This window comes from Hetaerina americana, unplaced genomic scaffold, assembly GCF_022747635.1.
Source record: "Hetaerina americana unplaced genomic scaffold, ioHetAmer1.1.p SCAF_3, whole genome shotgun sequence".
Classification (NCBI taxonomy): Eukaryota; Metazoa; Arthropoda; class Insecta; order Odonata; family Calopterygidae; genus Hetaerina; species Hetaerina americana.
Window position 1 is genome coordinate 58,166,777 of NW_027286874.1, and position 22,088 is coordinate 58,188,864.

General features: G+C 37.3%; 1 protein-coding gene across 1 annotated transcript in view; it reads left to right on the forward strand.

Annotated features, from left to right (window-relative positions):
- The window catches only part of LOC139690769 (uncharacterized), a 93,805-nt gene that overhangs the window by 25,626 nt on the left and 46,091 nt on the right, over positions 1–22,088 (forward strand). The window contains exon 3 of the mRNA XM_071588316.1: positions 10,390–10,551. Within this exon, the coding sequence (XP_071444417.1) occupies positions 10,390–10,551 (162 nt within the window). The remainder of the gene's footprint in view (positions 1–10,389; positions 10,552–22,088) is intronic.

Here is a 22,088-nt window from a genome sequence, read left to right on the forward strand (position 1 = left end):
CGCCCGGAATAAACATGTGTGAGTGTGTATATATGTGTGTATATATATATATATATATATATATATATATATATAGATAAATATATACATATATTTATTTATATATTTGTACTATTTCGCTCCTTTAAGAATGACCAAGAATAAGGACCTGGGATTATTTTTCCCCCACGTCGCTCTCCTCGTCCCTTCGCACCCTCTCCCTCGGCCACCCGCACGCCACGACGGCCCACCCTTTCTGGAGGGGAACGGGGGGAGAAGAAGAATAATGCTCGTGGCGCCATTCCAATGGGCGGCGTCCGTAATCTTGGGACGCCGGATTCGATTCGTATAATTAGAAAAGGGTCGGTCAGGGCGCGGGTGAGGGTTCTCCGGCTATGAGCAGGAGCAATAAAAGGCCCAGGGGTGCTTTTTTTCTCTTGTTATTAAAGATTTGGTCGCTCCCCTTGCCAAACGGCTTGAAACTGAGAGCCTATTTACTTGACCGCAAACTTTTTTCTTAGATTCTCTCATGGATGGGGGTGATTAATGGCGTGGATTGGTTAAATTCAATGAATCATTCAAGGTTTTAATTTATCGTGTGCTCTTTCCTTTTGTAAGTTTATGTCCATGCACTCCGCGCACGGAATGAGATTAGAGTCAAATCAAAGAGTAAGTACAGTATGACATGCCATTCTGCCAAAACTATTGGATCGGAGCGTTTTAAGATCTTAATGCGTCTTGTCTTGGGCAGAAGTTTACGTGACCTGCGAGCGAACAAATTTTCGCAGTGAATTTAAATTGTGATGGCCATTTGCAGAATGACCGTGTTCCCAAATATCATTAAATTGTCAGATTATAAACTTATACCGTTCCGTTTTGAGCTTTTCCCAGTTGGGAAAATATGTTTAATGTTTTACAAGGGCAGGTAAAAATTTTGCAGTGTTCGCAATTAATACCGCGGGTATTTTTGTTGGTAAAGCCCTGATATGAAATTGATCAAGATGATCGGTCAGGCATTAACTGTCATAGCTGTGGCCGAGAATGAAAGTCACGGAATTGGTCGCAGCACCACCAGAAGGACCTGATATCTATGTGGGAGACAACGGGAAGCAGCCAAATGTATCTCCATATAAGAAGCAGCCTTGTATTGAAATATGACGTCACGGTATTCCGCCCGGTAAAATCTTTCAAAATATTTCCCCAACTGGGTCTCCTGGTGGATACTACTGGCAGGGGAAGGTGATCAAATGCTGAATAGGGATATGGAACCTTTGGTCATTAGCAGTGACCGAAAAGTTGGAAAATGCTTAAGTGGAGATTGGCCGAGGTAGCATCGTGAAGGTGAGCGTGATTAAGTGGACCGTGGCTGACCACTTCTGGAGCGACGGGTACATGGTGATGTATTCAGGAGACCCGCAGAGGGTTGCAGGAGTCAGAATCATACTTAATAAGGAATGGAAAAGGAGAAACAAATCGTTGCGACAATTCAATGGGAGGATTCTGATGATAAGTTAAATCCTATGGATACAGTTCTAGTGCAGATGTGCATGCCAACGTCCAATCATTCAGAAGAGGAAGTAGAAGACGGGTATGAACAATTTGAAGCGTTTAAAGGAGCAGTGAAAGGATAGGAGAACCTGATCTTGATGGATTAATAAAACGTCGTGGTTTAAGAAGGCCGGGAAGGAAGCAGCGTTGGGCGATTCGAATTATTACAACGTAATTCCGTGAGATAAAGACATACGATTTTGTAACTAGGAAAACGTGTTATGAGGAAACACCCTGTTCAGAAAAATCGGAGAAGAAGATTCACATGGTAGATACCGGGGGACAGGGCAAGATACCCAATTTCTTATATCCTTGTCAGAACAAGATGCAACAACGGAGTTGAGTAATGAATGAACTAAACCAGTGCAGATACAAATAGCCATCACAACCTGGTGTATGTAACATATGGAGGAAGCCGACTGCTACATAAAAATATAAATAAATTGACACAGGAACGCAGATGGAACACAGAGATACTGTAGGAAAGCAAGCAAGAGAAAAGTTCACCGTGACCGTTGACATAAAGATAGAAGAAATAAATGATGCCAGCATAGAAAGAAAATGGTAGGAAATAAAGGAAATCGTAACTAAAGTAGCATATGGGCAACTCATAAGGCCGAAAAAAATCAAAGGGACCATAGGTAACAGCTCAAAGAAAGACCTCGTAAAAGAAAAAATAAAATACAAGAATCTAAGAAATAAAACTGAGGAAACCCTTGATAAGAATTTGCGGAATCAAATCATACGAGAGAGCAAGAAGACCAATAAAGAGTTAACACAACCTTGCTGCGAGGAAATTAATGACAAAGACAGTGAAAAGGTATACAAACTGGTGAAGAGACAATTTTGGGGAAGAAAAACAAAATCCCACAACTTCCGAAACGCTAATGGAAAGATGCTCATGAAGATATGGAAAAGATTTGGAAGGAATACACATATATTGAAATAAAACTCCTCCAAGAGCCCAAAATAATTTAAATTTACTTAATTAAAGAATAAAACCTGATAGAGGGAGGAAGAGGGGTCCGTAGATATCGAGAAGTGAGTTGCGAGCTAAGTAAACAAGAAGATACCAGGAGTTGACGACATAAACGGAGAAATAATCAAGGAACTCCGGGTCAAAGCAAGTTCAATGATAGGTACGACAATAAAAAACTACAAGAGGACTTCGAGAAGAGTGTGATGATAGCAATACCGTAGAAACAAAGAATATATTAATTAATTTTGAGAAAACAGACCATGAATGCTGATGTGTCACGCACCGAAAATAGTTATTCAGATAATTAGCCGAAGAAAAGAAGAAGGAATAGGATTAAGCCTTAAGAAAACCTGATTCAGATTCTAGAAAAACCGTAGAACAAAAGAGATAATGCTCATCTTGTGGGTACTGCCGAAAAAAATGATACGCATGAAGAAGCCATTCGTGTGCCATTTCTGGTTATTGAGAAAGTCTTCGACAAAGTCATATGGAACACGATGTTTAAGATGCTAGAAGTATTTTGAATGTTCCACATGACCGATTCTTATACCTCAGCTAGAATCTGGAAATAATCATGCAAATAAAAAGTGGAACGAAAATAGAAGCCAAACTATACGAAGTAGATTAGACTAGAATGTAACATCTCGCCAGCACTAATCAGCGTACGATACGATTATATTTTCTTCTAGATATACAATCCTCCTACATCCAGATACGTACAGGCAATAAAATAATCAAAATAATTCGACATCCAAGGTGTCAAAGTGAATTGCGAAGAATTTAGCATATTCTGGTTCGCAGACGGCATCTCAGTAGTTGCAGAGACGCGAGATGGCCTGCGAGCAACTCTAAATGGACGTAATACTTCGGGAATACAATACATATAGTATATGTGTATCAACGGGAAAAAAACTAAAATTCTTGAGTGCGAAAAAGAAAAGCTGAAGACCTAATATTACAATTTGAGGAATGACACTAGGACAAATGGAATCCTTCTTCTGTGTGGGCAGCAGTATAACTTGGGATGCTAGAAGTTCGACCAATATCAATCAAAGAATAGCTCAAAGTAAGCAGGCGTTCATGAAGAATCCGAGGTTTCGAAAAAGAAAGCAGTTCAACAAAATGTTTGTATAGAGATGGGCACTTTACGAGTCGGATATGGAACATTGAAAAAGTAAACCAGGAAAGAATGGAGACCTTTTAAGTATGATGATAATAATGATAGGTTGATCTTATGCATGGCGATCCTTTAGTAAGTAAGAATCATTCTTGACAAAATTATATGGAAAAGATGGATAATTTACTGATTTGAATGAACTTCTTCACCGCTCGCACAAGACAAATACCTGTTCAACTTTGAATGCATTATTTCAATCTTATTGACTCCTACTAGAGAAGCCCTCTATTGATTTTGCCCATGTTTACATGTAGCGCCTAAAGTTTACAATTTTATTTTGCTGTAAATTCTTATAGAAACTCTTGCGATATCCTAATTGGAGGTAATTTACGTCCATTATGTTGAAACTTTAGAATAAGTTTTCCTACACAACCCAAGTCCAAGATATTTTGGAAATGAACTTCACTCGCTAAGAGTGGTGGCGAGTGATTTGTGAGACCTCTTAAGAGTAGTTTATCTTCATTCCTTTCTCTGAGGCAAACTTTTATATTTAATTGCCTCCAATTTTAAGGCACGTTCCATAAATTTTAATGAGCGTTCAGCACAGCGTGCTGCAGTCAGTACATGGAGATGATACATGCCGGCATAATATTTCTGAATGAGAAGAAAAGAAGAGATTTTGAGACTGATCTTGAGTGAACTATCTTAAAATTTGGTCAAATTATACTAAATCAGAAAAGAATTATACTCAAATCGTCATTTTTCTTTGACCCAAAAAATATTTGCCGTAGTAACTTTTCATTGTGAATATTTTTTTATAATCATGAATGCTGGGTATATTCTGCCTATGCCTCGATCTTTACTGCTTTCATTTTTTTAATAAGAATACTATTACTGTTTCGTTGCATAAATACTTCATGATTTCTTCCAATAAATGATGGGACAACGTAGACATTTACTGAACAGATGCTTTAGGTGTATCTTTTTTCTTTATCTAATTCAAATGCCTAAACGCTCCAGGCCTGAAAACGAAAATGCAGAACTTAAGTTTAAAAAAATGGAATAAGCTAAAAACTTTTCATTTAAGTAATCATTTGCAATTTTAACATTTAGACTAGGCAAACGTGAGTTGATGTGATGTTCACATGAACTTAAGATGAAGAATTCACGCAGGAATTCTCGTGGAAATATAGTAGGTTTTTAATTTCATCTTTTGGAATCAAGAAAAAGCGAGCAGATCCATTATGTCAACGTCACGACAAAAAGGGAGTCTCATTAACTTTTCATCTTTAACGGTGGAAAAAAATTACTCGAAATTTTAGCACTCATTCCTTCTCCCCGCGCCATTTCCCCACGATTGCTTCACGTTGCTAACGTATCGGCCGAGATGCTGAAGTAATTGACCATAGCAAAGAAATGAAACGATATTTACGAGGCAAATAAAATGCTTGATAAGAGAACAAAAACGCGTCGAAGGGAAGATAATGCGATAGAGCAAGCGCACCTGCCGCCGAGGAGCAGTCGAGAGGGTGGTAAATGAAGAGCTGACGAAATAAAAGCTACAGAAGAGGAAGCGGTGACAAAAGAGTGGGTGGTCATATGAAGTTGGGTGGAGAGACGTCGAGAATTCCGGGCGGAGGAGGGGCAGTGAGGGGCCCCGGAGAGAGGAAGGCTGAGGGAGGGGAGGGGCGAAAGTGAAAAGGAAGACAGAGAAGAGGATAGAGCAAGAAATAGATCGGGACAAACCTATCTGGGCGTTAAAGGGGACGGAGGGAGTAGGAGGGAGGAGGGGAGGAAGCAATATCGGGACAAATTGAGGCCCAGGAAGGAATCCAATCGGCAGATGTTCGCCGGACGCCGTTAGACGGGTATTTTGGCTCTCCCTCCGGGCCATAAGAGGAACCATTCCGCTAGGAACGAACCCAAAAGACTTTTGCAATAGCGTCTCACCTCCCTGTGCCTCTGTATCAATTTTAAGGATGAAGTGCGAGGGGATACGTTTTGGTAGCTGGCCTGCGATCTGGGAACATTTCTATTTTGTTCCGTGGCTTTAACTTTGTTCTGATCCCCTTCTGTGCTTCTATTCATCAATCTTCTCCCCTTTGCCTACCCTGCATTTTCATCCTTCCTTCCTCTTTGGAACGGGAGAGGTTCGTCCCTAATCGTTCCTCATGAAGGCGCGTTGTAATTTTTTCACGCTCTAACTGGTATTCACATTCAATTCCGGAATTATTATATTATATACGTAAGCGTGCATAAACATCTAGGTAATGTCGATTACTACTCAGTAGATGGAAGGAAACGCAACCTTTCAAATCGCCCATGGACAATTTAAGTGTCCTTCTACACCATTACTTGTGAGTTATAGTGAGTTCTTATCCGTAGATTACTTATTTAGTTTATTCATAGAAACGATTATTTTTCAAAATTCCTGATTGTAGGTAGTTTTTTTGTGGCATGAAAAAGTTTGCATCGTGCCTAATGCATTAGAAATGTTTAGCCATTTACAAATAAGCAACGTATATTTCAGATTAGTACATTTTTTCTCTTTACTGCGAAAAGATATTGATGAAGTTGATTGGCCGCATCCTAATGTACGAGTAGTTGATTACCTGTAGCTTTTGTCGTGAAAAGATATTCCTCGTGCCAACTACCATGTATCTTTTTTTACGTCATTTTCTGCCCTCGCTCTATTCAACTATTTCCCATCTATTTTTGTCTCAACTCTCAATTCAATACATAATTTCTGTTGCTGCAAAGTACATTTCGTTTCTCCATGCAGTTTATTTGGAATTAGAACCATGAACTTATTTCCCACTGAGAGTGAAAATGAAATACTTAAATAGTAAATTATTTCCCTTTCCTCATTTTCAAGGTAGTTTGGGAGACCTGTGTAGTAATCCTAACACTTGGATACTACTAAGGTGTTCGACTTTCGATAAAGGGATCATTGCGGTATGCCACGTGAACCTTTGAATAGTTTGGGATAAAGAGAAAGCAGAAATTGTTTTTAGGTGAAATGAAGAGGCATTATTTACTCTTCACTGTAAGGGATATTAAAACGGTTTCCCTTCTATCAAGGGAGAGGGGACATTGGAAGATACTCAGGTTAGCACTAATATCAGTTTAAGGGGTAAAACTAAAATGTCGAAAAGGAAAGGAGAATTAAAGTATAGGAAAGTTATTTGATGACTCAATAGAGCAGGAGATGGCTGAATAAGTAAAAGATGGGGATGAAGAGATTCGTTCGACCATCGATATTGCTGAATCCCTGGCGAATCGAAAAACTCGCCTTTTAATGAAATCCTTCGGTCCCCATTTCCGGCCTAAGATGGGTGCAAGTAATGGATTGCGGAGTTAATTAAGCTATCCCGGATCTTCTGCTTCTCTTCTCGTAATCATAATTTCCTAGATTCATCATGGAGGTTAAGTCTTTTGAAAGACGATTTCCGAACACATCCGCTCTGACATTCTGTGACCTACGTCTGTCGTCACAAAAAAAAGTTTCAGCCGTCCAAAATATCAACCATGGTAGAGAAAGCAATCGTATACATTCATCGATTTCAGATTTCGGCTTTTTATTCGACTTAAACGCGAATTCATATCCAGAATAATGACGTAGTGAAAATTTCTCAATAGTGGTAACATTACGAGTAAGATAAATGTTTTTCATTGAAATCAAAGTGAAGTGTGTATCATAGCTCCTTTCCACTAAGGTGCACGTAAACCATCTTCCAAAAAAAAATGCAAATCTTGCAAAAAAGTATTTTTTTCCTGAGACAGAATTAATGTTATATTTCTCTAAATCACAGCATCTTCGATCAGAAAATGTCAGCATTCATTCACCAAGAGTGTTTCAAGGAAAATAGGTCTGAAATTTACTTTTTATTCCGAAATTAACTCTTTATCAACGTTCAGCGCCACCTTTAAATCGATGTTCCCGTTCCATAATATCTTCAAAATAAAATAAATATATTGAAAGTTTCCTTATTGTATAATGGAACTGTTTATCCTTTTATGCAATAAATATAAAAGATAATAGCAGCGTAATTATTTTTTCTACCCCAGGCTTGTATTTTCATTCACTCACTCTCCTATGAGTATATTTGTCTTATATTTTAATATTGTTATCTAAAAAAAATACATGTACAGCCTTTGCCTTGTATTTTTCGTATATTATCTATTTTTTTTAGACCCAAATTCTTAATTTCTTGATATTTCAATTTTTCGTAACTAACCGTTCAAACAAAAATTACGTTCTTTCTTGCGAAGAAATTTTTAAAAAACTTTTAAAAAATTAGTTTTAACCTATATTTGGCTCGGATCATGTAACCGACTACAGGGATTATTAATAAATTTATGTATGCAACATACTATATTGTAAAATCTTAATGGCAAATATGTACAATTCGAGGTTTGTTCTAAAGTAACGAGAACCATTTAATTTCGCATAGAGCAAGCACCACTCATGGTGCAAGGCATAGTGCGCCATGAGTTCATACCACTAGGTAAAGGGATCAACAAAAGTTACTCCGTACAAATTCGACGCCGTTTGCGTGAATCAATACGAAGAAACTTCCGTCTTTGTGACGAAAAAATTTATGGATATTCTACCATAATAATGCACCTTTTTACACTGCCCACTGTTTTTTCGTTAATTTTTGGCAAAAATAGCACTGTAATGAGGTACCAGCTACAATATTTGCCAGATTGGTCTCATGTGACTTTTTTGTGCCAAAAATAAATATAACCCTAAAGGGTAGTCGTTTTGCACGCAGAGATGAGATTAAAACGCATCGCTTAGAGAGCTAAAAGCTATGCCAAAGATTGAGTTCGAGAAGTGTTTCAAGGATTGGAAAAAGCGCTTAAATTAGTGTATATAATCTTATGAGGACTAATTCGAAGGAGATAACATCGATAGAGACGAATAAAGAAAAGTCTTTCCAAATTGGTCAAATTCCCATTATATATTGAGCACACCTCGTAAGTGCTAAACACGGTAAAATCTATATTGCAATATTTTCTTGCCTAAAAAAATGGCTGTTTTTTTGATGAGTCACCTTTTTTATTAGCTTTATTCTTGTTGAATCAAGTTTAGAAAATATCCAGTTTTATGTAGAAGGTAATTATTTTATTTCCTCTGATGGGAGCTTTTCAAAATCATTTCGTTCTGACCCTCATGGTGTTGCAAATGAGATTGCATCAATAAATTCTGTCTCTTCATAAATTAAACATATAGACCTCATACTCTGATAACGCTTCCAAAATATATGGGCGGATGTAATTTTTTCAATGGCATTTTATAGATTTGATATGTTATTTTCAAAAACACCACGTTTTCACTCCAATTATCTTCTTTTCATAACTTTCGTATTTTTGACTTGTAGTCCGGACGGTTTAGCTAGAGATGAATTATTTAAATTCATATGATGAGAAATTAAAAGCTTAATTGCCCTACCTTGGTTTTGCTTATGCTATAAGTACTCGGAAAATCAAAACTGAATCCGCGTTATTTTGGTAATTGAAACGGCTAATAATTTATTTTTTTAAACTCTCTCAAATTAAAGAAATCATTTCGCGAATATTTCATTTATTTTTTTAGTGTATCTCTCCACAATGCCATTAATAGCAGATGGTAATAACTTATCTTCATATTTCTCGAGGGATTAAAATTTTGTGCCTAATCGGTAACATGATAAAATGTAATAGGTAGATGAATTTTGTACTCGTGTGCTATAGGTTCAATTTTAAAACATTCCTAAAAACAGATGCCTGAAGTTTTCACTGAATAGGTAAAGTGTACTTTTTTATAATATACTTGTACTTTATTTCAATACTAACGTTTTTGGCGTATAGGTGGCATCATTAGATAACCTTTGTGATCATAAATTTTCTGAAAGCAGATCCTGAAACCATTGGATTCATCTTGCGTTGTTTGGCACTCGTTAATTTACCTTCAAGCAAATAGCTAGATATAAATTATCGTATTATCTCGTGAACACATGCTTCTTAATAGCTATTTTGACATTTATTAATATGTACTCCTGTGTGGTAAACCATCGCATGTTCCATACGAATTCTTTCACTGTAACGGCGATAACTTTTGGTCTGTATTTCAGCAACTTAGCCTAGAGAAGTCCTCCCGGAAGTGAAGCAAGCCAGCGCATAGCAGCTGACACGTGAGCCCCCCCAGCCCCCCCAGGTTATAATCGAGTGAAAAACTCGAAACACTCAGCATTTATTTTTTCTTTTAAATGCAGGGGCCCAGGAATTCACAAGGGAGGGGGAGGAGGAATAAAATAAAGAGGCAGCGACGGAATTCGCACTCTCGAGAGAGGGAAATAAAACAAGTCGCCGAAAAGAAATCCGCCCTTCGTAAAAAGCGGGCACATTCCAGTAGGAATTGCAACAATCCTCCCACGAGAGTGAACCAAGTGAAATGAAAGGTTTTTTATGAAAAGTCCTCTCCTCCGTCTTCCTCCTTATTCCCTCCCACAGACGTCCCCCCCTTCTTCCAGAAAAGAAGAAAACTGACCATCGAGCAAAATTCTTGGACGGCCTGATGAAACATTCTCGCCTCCATCTTTTTCTCTCTCACCCCCACTCAATATTATCCGAGCTCGGCCTGCAATTTAGGGATGGAAGGGAAGACAAATTCAGGGGAGAGTTGGACACAGCAAACACCCCGCTTTCCCTTCCTCCCCCCCCCCCCGGTGTTTCTTCACCACCGAATCCCACTTACGCTCGCTTGTTTATCTTCTCGCAGGTAAAATTCACGGCTGGCTGCCCGGCCCAGGGCAACCGAAACTACATACCCGTGAACGATCTCTACGGGAGGAACTTCACGGATTCTCACGGCGAGTTTCAACTGGAACTGAGCATCGGGAACGTGCGGACTCTCTTTGATAGTCACATAAGGACCCAGCAGGTATGCTACCCTCACCCCCTCAACATCCTCCCCCAGGTACTCTCGACTGGGGGGGGGGGGAATATATTTACCAAACGCCCGGGTCTAGTGCACAGGCACCAAAGGTGGTTCGGTCCAGCGCTGGTCGAAGTCTCATGACGAATCTCATCACACGGAAGGAAAAATAACACCAGCGCGGAAATAGATCATGATATTAGTCGTTGAAGGGCAAGAACGGATGCAGGGATCATCAAGGTTTCTTTTTTGAACCACTCGCAAGTTGGCCTAACTGGACATCTGCGTCGTTTTCAACCATCGTTAACGGAAATAAATTAAGCCGTAAGTTTGCTCACTTCCGTCACGGTAAGACTCGAAATGACGTTTCGGATTTGCCCTATCCGCAGAGTGTGTATGTTTAGGATTCACGTAGAAATATTCAATTCGATGTGACTAAAACTCAAACAAATCGCTACCGTTTGGAAAGTGTGTCAATGAGCGTGTTTATAGACGAAAAGAGTGACGGAATGAGCGAGGATTCCACGAAAGAAACATTTCATTTAAAGTAGAGAATGATGATATTTGCATGATAAATATGAAAATCTCCTCCACTCCTAGGCGGCTTGTGAATTATTGACAAATGGAATAGGCATCAAAGCTCACACTTGATGGTAGTACTTTTGCTGATTTCGGTTTGAATTATTCAAATAAACGATTGGATTCAACAAAAATTCATTATAAAATTATGGTACTCAAAAACTACCTCTTCTCTGATCCCACAAATGTAACTGGTATTGCAGCATACTTTTACGTAGTTCTTTAAAAATCGCTAAATATTTTGTTTAAAATACGATATTTAGTTTCAAATTATTCGTGATTAAATAATGAAAAGGGAAATTAAATTTTGCGGTGAGACTGACGTTTGATAACCTGTGAATAATCTCCTAGCAACCATTTTTCGGGTTTAACACAGTTATTGAAACAGGAAATGAGAACAAATATGATTTGGCTCTTCGATTTTCAAAACCAGAAAAAATAGACGAAAGAGCAGGCTAGGCGATTGTAATTTTGTGGCGGGTTTCAGGCGAATCAGACGTGGCGATTCAGGCTCCGAGCCACCGCAACGCCAAATACTTTTATTGACATGTTCATCGTTCCCATTCCGCTTCGCAAGTTGTATCCCTCCTCCTCGTCAGTTTCCCCTCTCGTCTTTTTTCACGGGGCCCGTCCACAGCGAGGTCCATTTTTGTCACGTAACCCACTAAATTGGCTTCAAACCCTCCTTCCGACTCATGGCCAGTCCCTCCGACACCGTTTTAAGTTAAGTGAACTGCTCTCTCAAAAATTAATTATTTCGCCGTTTTCGTGATGCGCTTACGTGGATTTATGCACAAAATTCTCTTGGCGAAGGATTTTTCATCTTCTAGGCGTCGTTTCAGAGAATTTTGAAATAAAATTCGAAAGAATAAATGGTATTTTTGAAGTTTTCAAGAATTTGTTCGCGCGTTTTCAGTTTTTTAACACTGAAATTATGCTACCTTGTTCCCGCTGAGCTTCATATTTTAGAATGTGTGAAAAGATCTCTTGCAAAAATATTTATCTTTTCAAGAATATCCTCTATAAGTTATAAATTTCAAAAGTTTCGAAAGTGTTTTAGTAGTCTCTTGTATATTTTTCAGTGTTGCTCTTTCTAGACTTAATTCTTCTCTTTAAAGAAATAAGAACTCAAAAGAATTTTAAATAAACTAGTGGCTCCTGTTTACAAGAAATCCCCAATCAAAACAGTCGACGAGAACGACTCCTTACTTTTTCTACAATAAATAGAATAATGTTAAAAATTTTTGGTGCATTAGCTAATAGGTGATATACCAATTCTATCATATACTACAATAAATAAAAGCATAAAACTGTGGTTTAATTCGGTTTTTCTGCAACACTCAGTTTTTCTCAAGAACCATTTTAAATATTTCCACTCCGCAGGTAAAAACTACTTTGTGCATTCCTAAAATCTCAGTTTCAACTCTATATCATTCATATTAGATTCTGCAAAAATTTTATACAAAGTTAATTTTTACGGCTTTAAGGCTTTATTAAGTTTGCAAAATTAAATTACAAATAATGGTACCACGAACTCGATAATTGTTATAAGACAGGAAGTAGGAAATAAATCCAAAGGAATGATTGAAGAAATCGTTTAGGATTTATTTAATTACCAAATTATTTATTTATAACCTAAGCCGACATTTTACAGCAGTGAAATTTCTTATTTGGATTTCATTTTACATTATTAAATCTTAAATTACTCAATCAGCACTTTTAGTTGTAATTTCAGTGTGAAAGTTAAATTTAAAGCTTAAATTATGTGTAAAATTCTCGATGCATCAATATACGTTTCCTTAGTCATGGGCAGCAGTAGAGTACTCAATCAAGTATTACATAACCAAATGTCAATAAATTAGAGAAAGTGTTGTCTGGAAAGAAGTTCTTTAGATCACGTACTCTTATTATTTATGATAAAAGCATTTTTGCCTTCTTTAGCATGGAGCTCTTTACCTACTGTACTATGAAAGAGAAACACAAAAGAAGGTAGGATAGGATCACCGTATGTAGATAGGGGCACAGCTTCCTGATTAATTATTTGTTTATTAATATAAATACATAATTTGGGCTCTCTCTCTCTCTATATATATATATATATATATATATATATATATATATATATATATATATATATATATATATATATATATATATATATATAATTTAATTTATAATATACTGTTGATATTATAGAAGTATGCATACGATAGGGAAATATTAATTCTTATTTTCGTTAATAATGACCTCTGCCATAGACCCCTTATGTGATATCCAATTCATTCGAATTGAATTTTTCTGCAACCGCTTAAAATAGTTCCTTAACCAGAATGTCTATTTTCACCAAAAGCTGGTGACAGTAGCTTTCACTCCAACCAATAATGAGGCAAAATGTCAAGGAAATACATTTCCGTGCCCTTTAAATCTGTTCGCTTAATGTTTCTCTGCATATTTATCGTTTCGTTGAAACCTTTGGCCGCCGTCCAAAAGCAGAAATTTTGTTTCGACATCAATTCTTTGATGCCCCAATGGCTCGGAAAGCTTCCGTTTAATCGAGAGTCAACTCATTTGTTCCCTCGGGAAGCCGCAACTAACACATGTTCAATGTAGAGGAACAGAATACATCATTGATAAGCAAGTGCCTCGTGAGCTTATTTTCATAGCCCAGTCTTCATCACGCTGTGGACCAAAGTCCTTGCTTCTTGACGCCAATTTGGAGATAGAAGTCACTTTGAAATGGTGATGAGGTTTATTATTTTGCATGATAAGGACATAAGAATAGGTATCATCAATGTAAATATAGTAGTCTCGCAGTTATATTAATGCATTTCGACGTAATTTGTCATTATTGGCGAATTAAAACTTTTTCGCTCCAACTCATGCATGCTTGAAAACCTATTTTTTGTTTAAGCAATCCCGACCACGCCATGTAATATTTTCGAAAATGTTTGATTGAAAAACCAAAAAGAATCGGTACGTCATGGAAAGGCTGTAATTGTTGAAAATAAATTTTAACTCGGCATGAATTCAAAAAAAGATTATTTTTGTTTTTTTTTGTTCTATTATTTTTTTTCCTTTCATAGCCACAAATTTTCTCATTGTTTCGCCTATTGTTTATTAAGCGAAAACAAAAGGGACATCATACATGCAGTTTTGTTTTCTTGACATCTTCCGATTAACGTATCATTATAATTATCGCCTTGCACCTAAGATGGAAAAGTGTTGTATTCCTGAAATGAATCAACTATAGGATTTCAAATGGATATTAAATCTTTAAAAATGGCTTCCCCCAATCTCGTTTTACTAATCTCCCCGATGGCGTCGCAGTGGTCTAGTGGGAAATATTGAGAATGATTGATCTGATGGCCAAGAAAAGCCTCATTTCGTAATTTTATTAAGATAAAAAATATGTTTTTATTGTGACCGAAATATATCCTACGGTGGTAGCAATTTGTTATTGTTTGTTGTAATATATGTTATTAATCGATTTTTCCGATTAAAACCTCAGATTTTATTATCATATTAAAAAGTGCAATGATTTTAGACATTGTTCTTCCCAGGAATTTTTAAATACTTATTTGTTCATAACATTATTCTCTACTAGCATTACTCTTTACTTTCAAAATTTCTACTGTAACATCATACGATTCGGAGAAAAATTTGTTTGTGAATTTGTCTTCGTATACCTTTTCGAAAAATATGTAATTCCAAAGTTACTTTTTATTATTATTATTATAAATACACATGTGCTAATAGAAATTGTCAGGTGGCACACAAGTCCCAAATAATTGCAAAAGATAATACATAAAACCAGACAAACACAAATCTCTTTAACAAAACAAGTGAATCCTCATCCCATTTACAACCATTAATCAGCACGAAAAAAAAGATACATAAAAAAATTAAGCTATAACATATAATACCATACACCACACATAAATCAAATTTTTACATATATACCTTACATCTATTCTTAAAAGTATACTATACACTCTGTTAGGAAAGGGCTCGAATATTTTTGCAGGTAAGGTGTTCCACTCAACAATTTTTCAATTTAGAAAAGAAAATTTTTGAAGAAAAAAACTTCAACACATATGCACCCAATTCTCCCAAAAAAATTACCGCCCAGTAACCAATTCAGGAGAAAGCAATTGAATCTGGCCAAAATAATTTTATGCTATGTAACTCTTGACTCATCATCAAACGGTATTTAACTTTTAAATAGCAAACTATCTAAATGAATTTTTAGTGTAAGCAATGTATCCTCAGCCTGTATAGTCCTATTTCTGTATTCAGAATGCATGAGCAGATCGCCCTTTATCGTCAGGCTAAAGCAAGTATGGCTTTAAATGGCTTGGTAATCGCCGTTCAATTCGATGCACATTAATATTTTTGTTGATTAATTACACTTTTATTTCTATGATTATCATAAAATTTTCCATTTGTTTGTTTATCATTAAATTGTTCGCCATGTTAACTTTTTTTTAAATGCGTTCGCTTCCGCTCAATTATTCTACTTATTCCTAATGGTGTGATATCGGTTTGCGTTTAGTGTGACCGTCTTTCGGCCCCTAACTATCGCCGCCACTCTCCCACATTGTTGCTTCCCGATCGATGTGGAGCGCCGAGTCATGAGACAATCGGCTTTCAGAGCCACAGTCAGGGTGTTGCGTATTTATTGTCGCTCGCTTTTCACCTTCACTGGATTCATCAAGGAGCTGGTATTGCTCCATCCATATTTCACACGCACACGCTCCCCCACCCCATCCACTTGCATGCTTCACCCCTCAAATGATGTACTCCATTATGGATGTCCCCTTCGATTGCTCTCAGTGAAGGGTGTAGATTAATGGAACGCGATGGAGTGCGGGAATCGCCTCGAATTATTCTTTTCCTCTCTCCCACATCAGCTCTCACCTTCGGCTCTCCTACTTCCTCCCCCCTCCTCCCCACCCTCCCCCCTTTCTGTTTTCCCTCCAAAGGATTCCCGGAGTGAATTCGGAGGAAATTCGTTAATGCGGCGAATTCATCGAACTTTTTTTTTTATTTGCACCATTCAAAGGCAAGCTTTCAAAAGGAGAGTGTTATTGTACAGTTCACTTCAGCGGGAACGAAATCATATCTCATGAACGGAAAGGATGCCTGTGAAGGGTGGAATCGAATGGGAAACGAAAATAAAGTTCGTCTTTTTTTTACTCTCTTTGGGTTCTTAGCCGTATTGGAGCGCTGGTGTTCTGAACAGTAAAACGCGAACATATCGAAGAAAAATTGTAATTATTTGCTTATTTCGCTGTGAAAAAAATCAGTCGCCCGAAATTTAATAAACAATTGATTTTGGAATTTTTTGACGAATCTTCAGCTACTAGAGGTTGGGCATTCTATTTTCAATAAGACGTAATCCATTTCACCCGTTCTTGTGTATTAACAGTTTTGAAATTCATGGCTTTCGCGCCTTTAATGGCTTAACCGCGTATGGAAGACAATAATGATTTGGCTTTTAATTCAAATTTTTTGGTGAAAAAGTGATTTCCTTACTATTCAAAGTTGAATAATGTGGGCCTTGATAGTCAAGTATAAGGAAACGCGGAATAAATGAGACGGAAAGAAATTTTTGGAGGTAAAACTTGCTTGCGATTAAAGTTAGAGCTGTAGAAGTAGAGCCATAGAAATAGCCATTTTTACTATCCCTCAAAGTTGTTTTAAAATCAATTTTTTGTTTTATCTAAACGTACTATTTTTCCTTCGAAAATTAAACAAATCGATTGTTATAGATAATTCTAGAATTACCACTGTTTGCCATATCAATCTTTAAGTTCTTGTTCGTCACCACTAGGAATTTGTCACTACGAGAATCGATTTGCCTGCATGCTTGCAAAGGATAAAAATCTATTAAAAGAATTAGAGTATCAAAATCACAAATATTTCAAGCAGTAACCTCGGAAAGAACATGATAGAACCGTCGATATTTTTCACTCGTTTTTTAAATGGAGCGTAAAGGAAATAAATCTGTTTTATAGTGATCCTTAAGCCTGGAATTCATTTCCAGGACTTCAGATTCATGACCAAGAATTCCTACGCATGCTCTGCGATAGTGGAAATGGGGAATCGAAGAAGGTGAGTCATGCTAAGCCAATATGCCAGCATAAAACGGAAATTTACGAGAATAAACGTGGCTTTCCACTTTTCGGATGAGCTAACATCATGGCAAATGCACTTATTGAGATTGCAAAGAATTTTCTGTTAAATTACTGTCGATCTCATTCACCAACAATTTTGGTGTTCAAACAAGAAAAGGAAGCTTAAACAATATTTCTAAACCCGTTGCTTGTGTAGATGGCCATTTGTACTGTATAAAATAATTCCAGTTGATGTGGATTGTATTATGTAGTGCCCATTGTATCATTACCATAACGCAATTGATGTATGACTTTTAAGAAAAGTAGATGACTTTAAGTATTGCGAATACTACTCTCAAGTTAGCGTATTTTCCATTCACAAATTATGCTCTCTAAGGGATCTAGAATGAAATCATAAACACAATATAGTCTATAGTTTTATGTGAAATAGCGCCAATACACCCGCTCAACAGACTCAGAATACCACGTACTCTCGAATACGTCTTACTGACCATGTAAATTGCTTAGGTTTCACAATCACATGCTCGTCAACAAATCTAACGCTGTGACACCTTGAGAAAGATAACGTAAGTTAAACTCATGGTTGAAAATTTTGACGCGATGGCAAAAGTTCACTTCGTTAGTTTGAACTTTCATCGAATTTATATTGGGAATATGGGATCCAGATCCGAAATTCAGAATAAAATTTTCCTCTTAGTAAAATGCTGTTATAAAAGAATCCAAGGCGTCAGACAATCACTACGTAACCTGGAATGGGAGCTCTTGGAGACTGAGGAGGGCTCAACCATGGATTACAAGGCTCAACGCTGGAGTGTAAATATATCAGTCGTGCAATTTCACCTGACTATCGAGGAAATAATCAAAGTCCCGTAATATAATAAAAATATAAATGACGAACAAGAAGTTCAAAGATTTGTTTTTGCCTTGCATAATTCGCAAACTATTCGTAAAAAATGGAATCAATACTGCTTTAGAACAAGTCTTACTTTTGCAGTCTTCTTTCTCTCATTTTTTATTGCCGGAGTCGCAACCCCTCAAACTAAATACCCTTAAGATTGCTTGGCGCCTTCCTTCAATGTCTTTGTAAGGCAGAGTATATTTGACTTAGGTTTATAAAAAATTGATCCATTCATCTTCAAATTCTATTTTATGTAATTCCATATTATTTTGTTAGTGATCGAGTTTCAAGAGTTATTTTTTCGATAAGTTTTGTGGTTTTACTGTTATTCCCCAGTTCAACCACTTCCCAAAATTCAGCTTCGGTAAAGCGTGATTAACTTTTGTATTCTAAAATAGAGCCATAATGAGTACTCAACTTATAATATTCCATTTTTACTACTATGGACCGTGATATAAATCATCTGTAAATTTCTTTTGTGTTCAAATGTTCAATTGTATATGATAAAAAAACAATTTTAACACAATAAAAAATAAGTTCAAGAAAAATTCTTTGTGGCCTTCCATATTTCCTTTGATGGATTTTCAATTTCGCTCTATTTAAACACATCTCAAAGGTTAGTTAATTTTTTAGATGCCCATTTTCTCTAACTGGTATCATTTGCATAGTTGATTTTAGTATTCTATCGTGTCTCCAAGATGTAATGGTGATGGCCCATTCTGCTTGTTGCTCGTTATTTTTAAATAAGTTTATCTCATTGATCCGTAAGTTAATTACGTACGTTATGATCAACTCCGTGTCCGGGCCTTAATCCCTCATCGCAGTGCCTGCGTTTCGAGTCCGGAATATTTGCATCATAAATCAATATCTGACTCTCATCGATTTTCTTGACGGGAAAAATGTACGCTGTGATCACAGGTTTATTTTTATCCGAGTCACATGTTTCGAGAACTTAGGAAATAAGTCATTGCTTGGCGCCTACTAAGAAACTTTACGATCTATTACTTGTGAATGGGAAGGCGGTTACCCTACCAAATTTCGTGCCTCAAGGCCTTTGATCAGAGAAAGAAATTGCCCAGAATTCGCCTAAGTGGAGTGTGACAGCAGGGTATGCCATTTTGCTAGATACCAATTCATCTTATGGATAAGTATAAAAATATTCTCCGCTTTAAAAAATTATTGGGCAAAACGATCCGCCATTTTCCGTTCCCAAAGTTGACATATTCTATATTTCATTTCTGTAAGGGTCCCCATATTAGTACAGTGATCCCTAGGATGAGTTAGACCCCAAATCGTTTAGCACCAAAAATGGAATTCCATGACTCCAGTTCATATGACTACGTCGCAGGGAGAGTGAAGTTACGAGAGAAAGGATTGGAGTGAGGATAAGGAATTCATAGAGGGAGTGGCTGAGGTATGTATATGAGTATTCGTATAATGAATAGCGAGAGTGTTTGGGTGAAAGGTCTATAGTATGATGTTACTCATCCAATCGATGTAATATATGAATTTACAATTAAATGTTAAGTTAATAATTTATATTTAAATTTAAAATTAAATGATCAAATTATTATTTGATATACACCGATGGTATTCATAGTTTATATTTTATTATAACAATAAGAGATAGAAATAAATGAGAAGTGCGTGCGGTTACCTTTGTGTCGAGTGTGTCTAAGAGGCGATAAAAAAAGACATTTCGTTTTCAGTGTGGAAATTGAAATATCCACACAAGTTACTTTTACAAATTTCCGCATTTTGTCATCGGCTATGTATCTCATTTTGAAAGTATATGGCGGTATGGTGCTAATGGACGACGACTGAAATTATTGCATGCTGGTTGCGACTAATGTTCTTATAAATTCGGCACCGTCAACGCGAGAGATGAGATTTAAAAGGTATGTTATTCAGTATTCAGGAATGGCGAGGGTGGCGGGTTCGTGCATTACTCCATTAGCAGTCGCCCACCTTCCCCCCCCCCTCCCTCGCTCGCAAATCCGTTCGTGAGTCAAGTTTTCCAGCTAGGAACGGAGGGGGAATGGGATCAGGGAGGGGATCGGGGTCCTTGGGGAGGGGTGTCGCACTTTGACGCGTCAACACGGTCGAGAGCGCGCGTTTTACGCCTTGAAGTAACTTCGTTTATCCTCCACACTCCATTACGAAGCCTTCCGTTTGACGACACCGTGGACTCTTAGCACCCCCACGCTACGCCGCACTGCCGTGGAAATCCCTCCGAGGACGGCCAATGAGAGGATTTGCGGAAAAGAACGCCCGTGTGCCGGAGTCGTACCCGAGCGGCGCCAGAAGGAAGAAGGAGTAAGTGATTCGCTCAGGCGAGTGGAAATGAATTCATGTAGTTTTACTCCTCGCCATGTCATCAATTCCGGGGTGCCCCTCGATGAGTGCAAATGGGACCCTGACCCGGACGTTGATAACGTCATGCAGCGTCGTGTGACGCAGCGTCCCGAAATAATGCGTCGTGGAAGCCGATGCGGCCCCGCCCCGTTTCCCCTTTGGGGCGGATGCTATTCTCATGATCCCTGAAAAGCAGGCAAGTGGCCAAAGCGCCGGGTTCTGAACTTATCCAGAGTTCAGCCCATATCGAGCCTTCTCCTTCTCCTGACATTTCCAATATTCGCCTCCCCTGAACTATATAACCAAAGTATTCTCTAGTAATTGAAATATGTACAAACGAACTTTGGCCCAAATGTTACTCGTGTACTGGTATTGTAACCACCTAATTGTAATGGTCTCACATTCAATAAAGCTTCTCATGTTATTTTTTCCAGTCGAGGGTAAGCAGATTTCCGAAGCTGCCAAGAATTGATTTCTAATAAAGTACGATATTTTTAGATGAAATGTAATTTAGGCAGATAAATTACGAATTCTTTAGTTATAATTAAATTCCGTTAAAACATTCAATTGTTATTTGCTTTTATTTGATGAGAAACTTTTTAAATTTTTATGAATAGGAATATTGAATTTCTTAGGCGCATTGTTATACGCGTTGTACCTTGAATACATTCTTGATAAAAGGGAATAAATATGTTTACTAAATAAATAAAAGGAAAAAGACCTGCAAGTTCCAATTTGTAGGACAGAATACGAAATATCAAGCCATTTTCATGATAAATACTTACTTACTCTACTTTTTTCTACCAAATGACCTCATGGAGTTCCATGAGCTATTTCATAATGCCGTTTTTTGTGCCCATTTATTGGTCAATTCAGACACCATGTGTACGTGATAGGTACGCTCACGAAATCACTACAGACACAATAATTAAATATCGTAATTGTTTCACTCTAATTGTTATTATGGTAATCAAATAAACAACGGGTCATGTAAACGACACCAATTTCATTTTCCATTTCCAGGCGATGCGAGTGCACGTATTGCTCCGCTACATAAAATAGCTTTTAGTGAGGTAAAATCATGGGACTAAAACATTGAAGTGTCGTAATGGAGTTTTCTGTCTCTTTTACTTTATGTGCTTATCATTACAACGGTAAATGCTAATATTTCCGCTATTTTTAAAACCATCAAATGATGCAAATCGGTAGAAAATCGTGTTGTGGTGACAATCAAAAATATAATTCATTACGAGACATATAATTGCTGTCTTTTGTGTGGGTTTAACGGAAATCAGTACAGATTTGAGAGTTGAATATGGGCATGTATTTGATATTGACTATTTTGCAGACATGAGGATGCGTATACCTATCTTTAAATCAGCTTCTGTGGGCCTTTGAACTGCAGACCACTTTAAAGGTGCTCGAACCCCGGGTAATTGGCTTAGCAAGAGAGAAAGAGCTCTATTTACCCGGTCAAATCTTGAATACTATTAGTAAAATTTTAATTGAAATTATGATTCAAAATATTTGTATATTTTTTAATAAACTTTAGACTTTACAATATACCCTATATT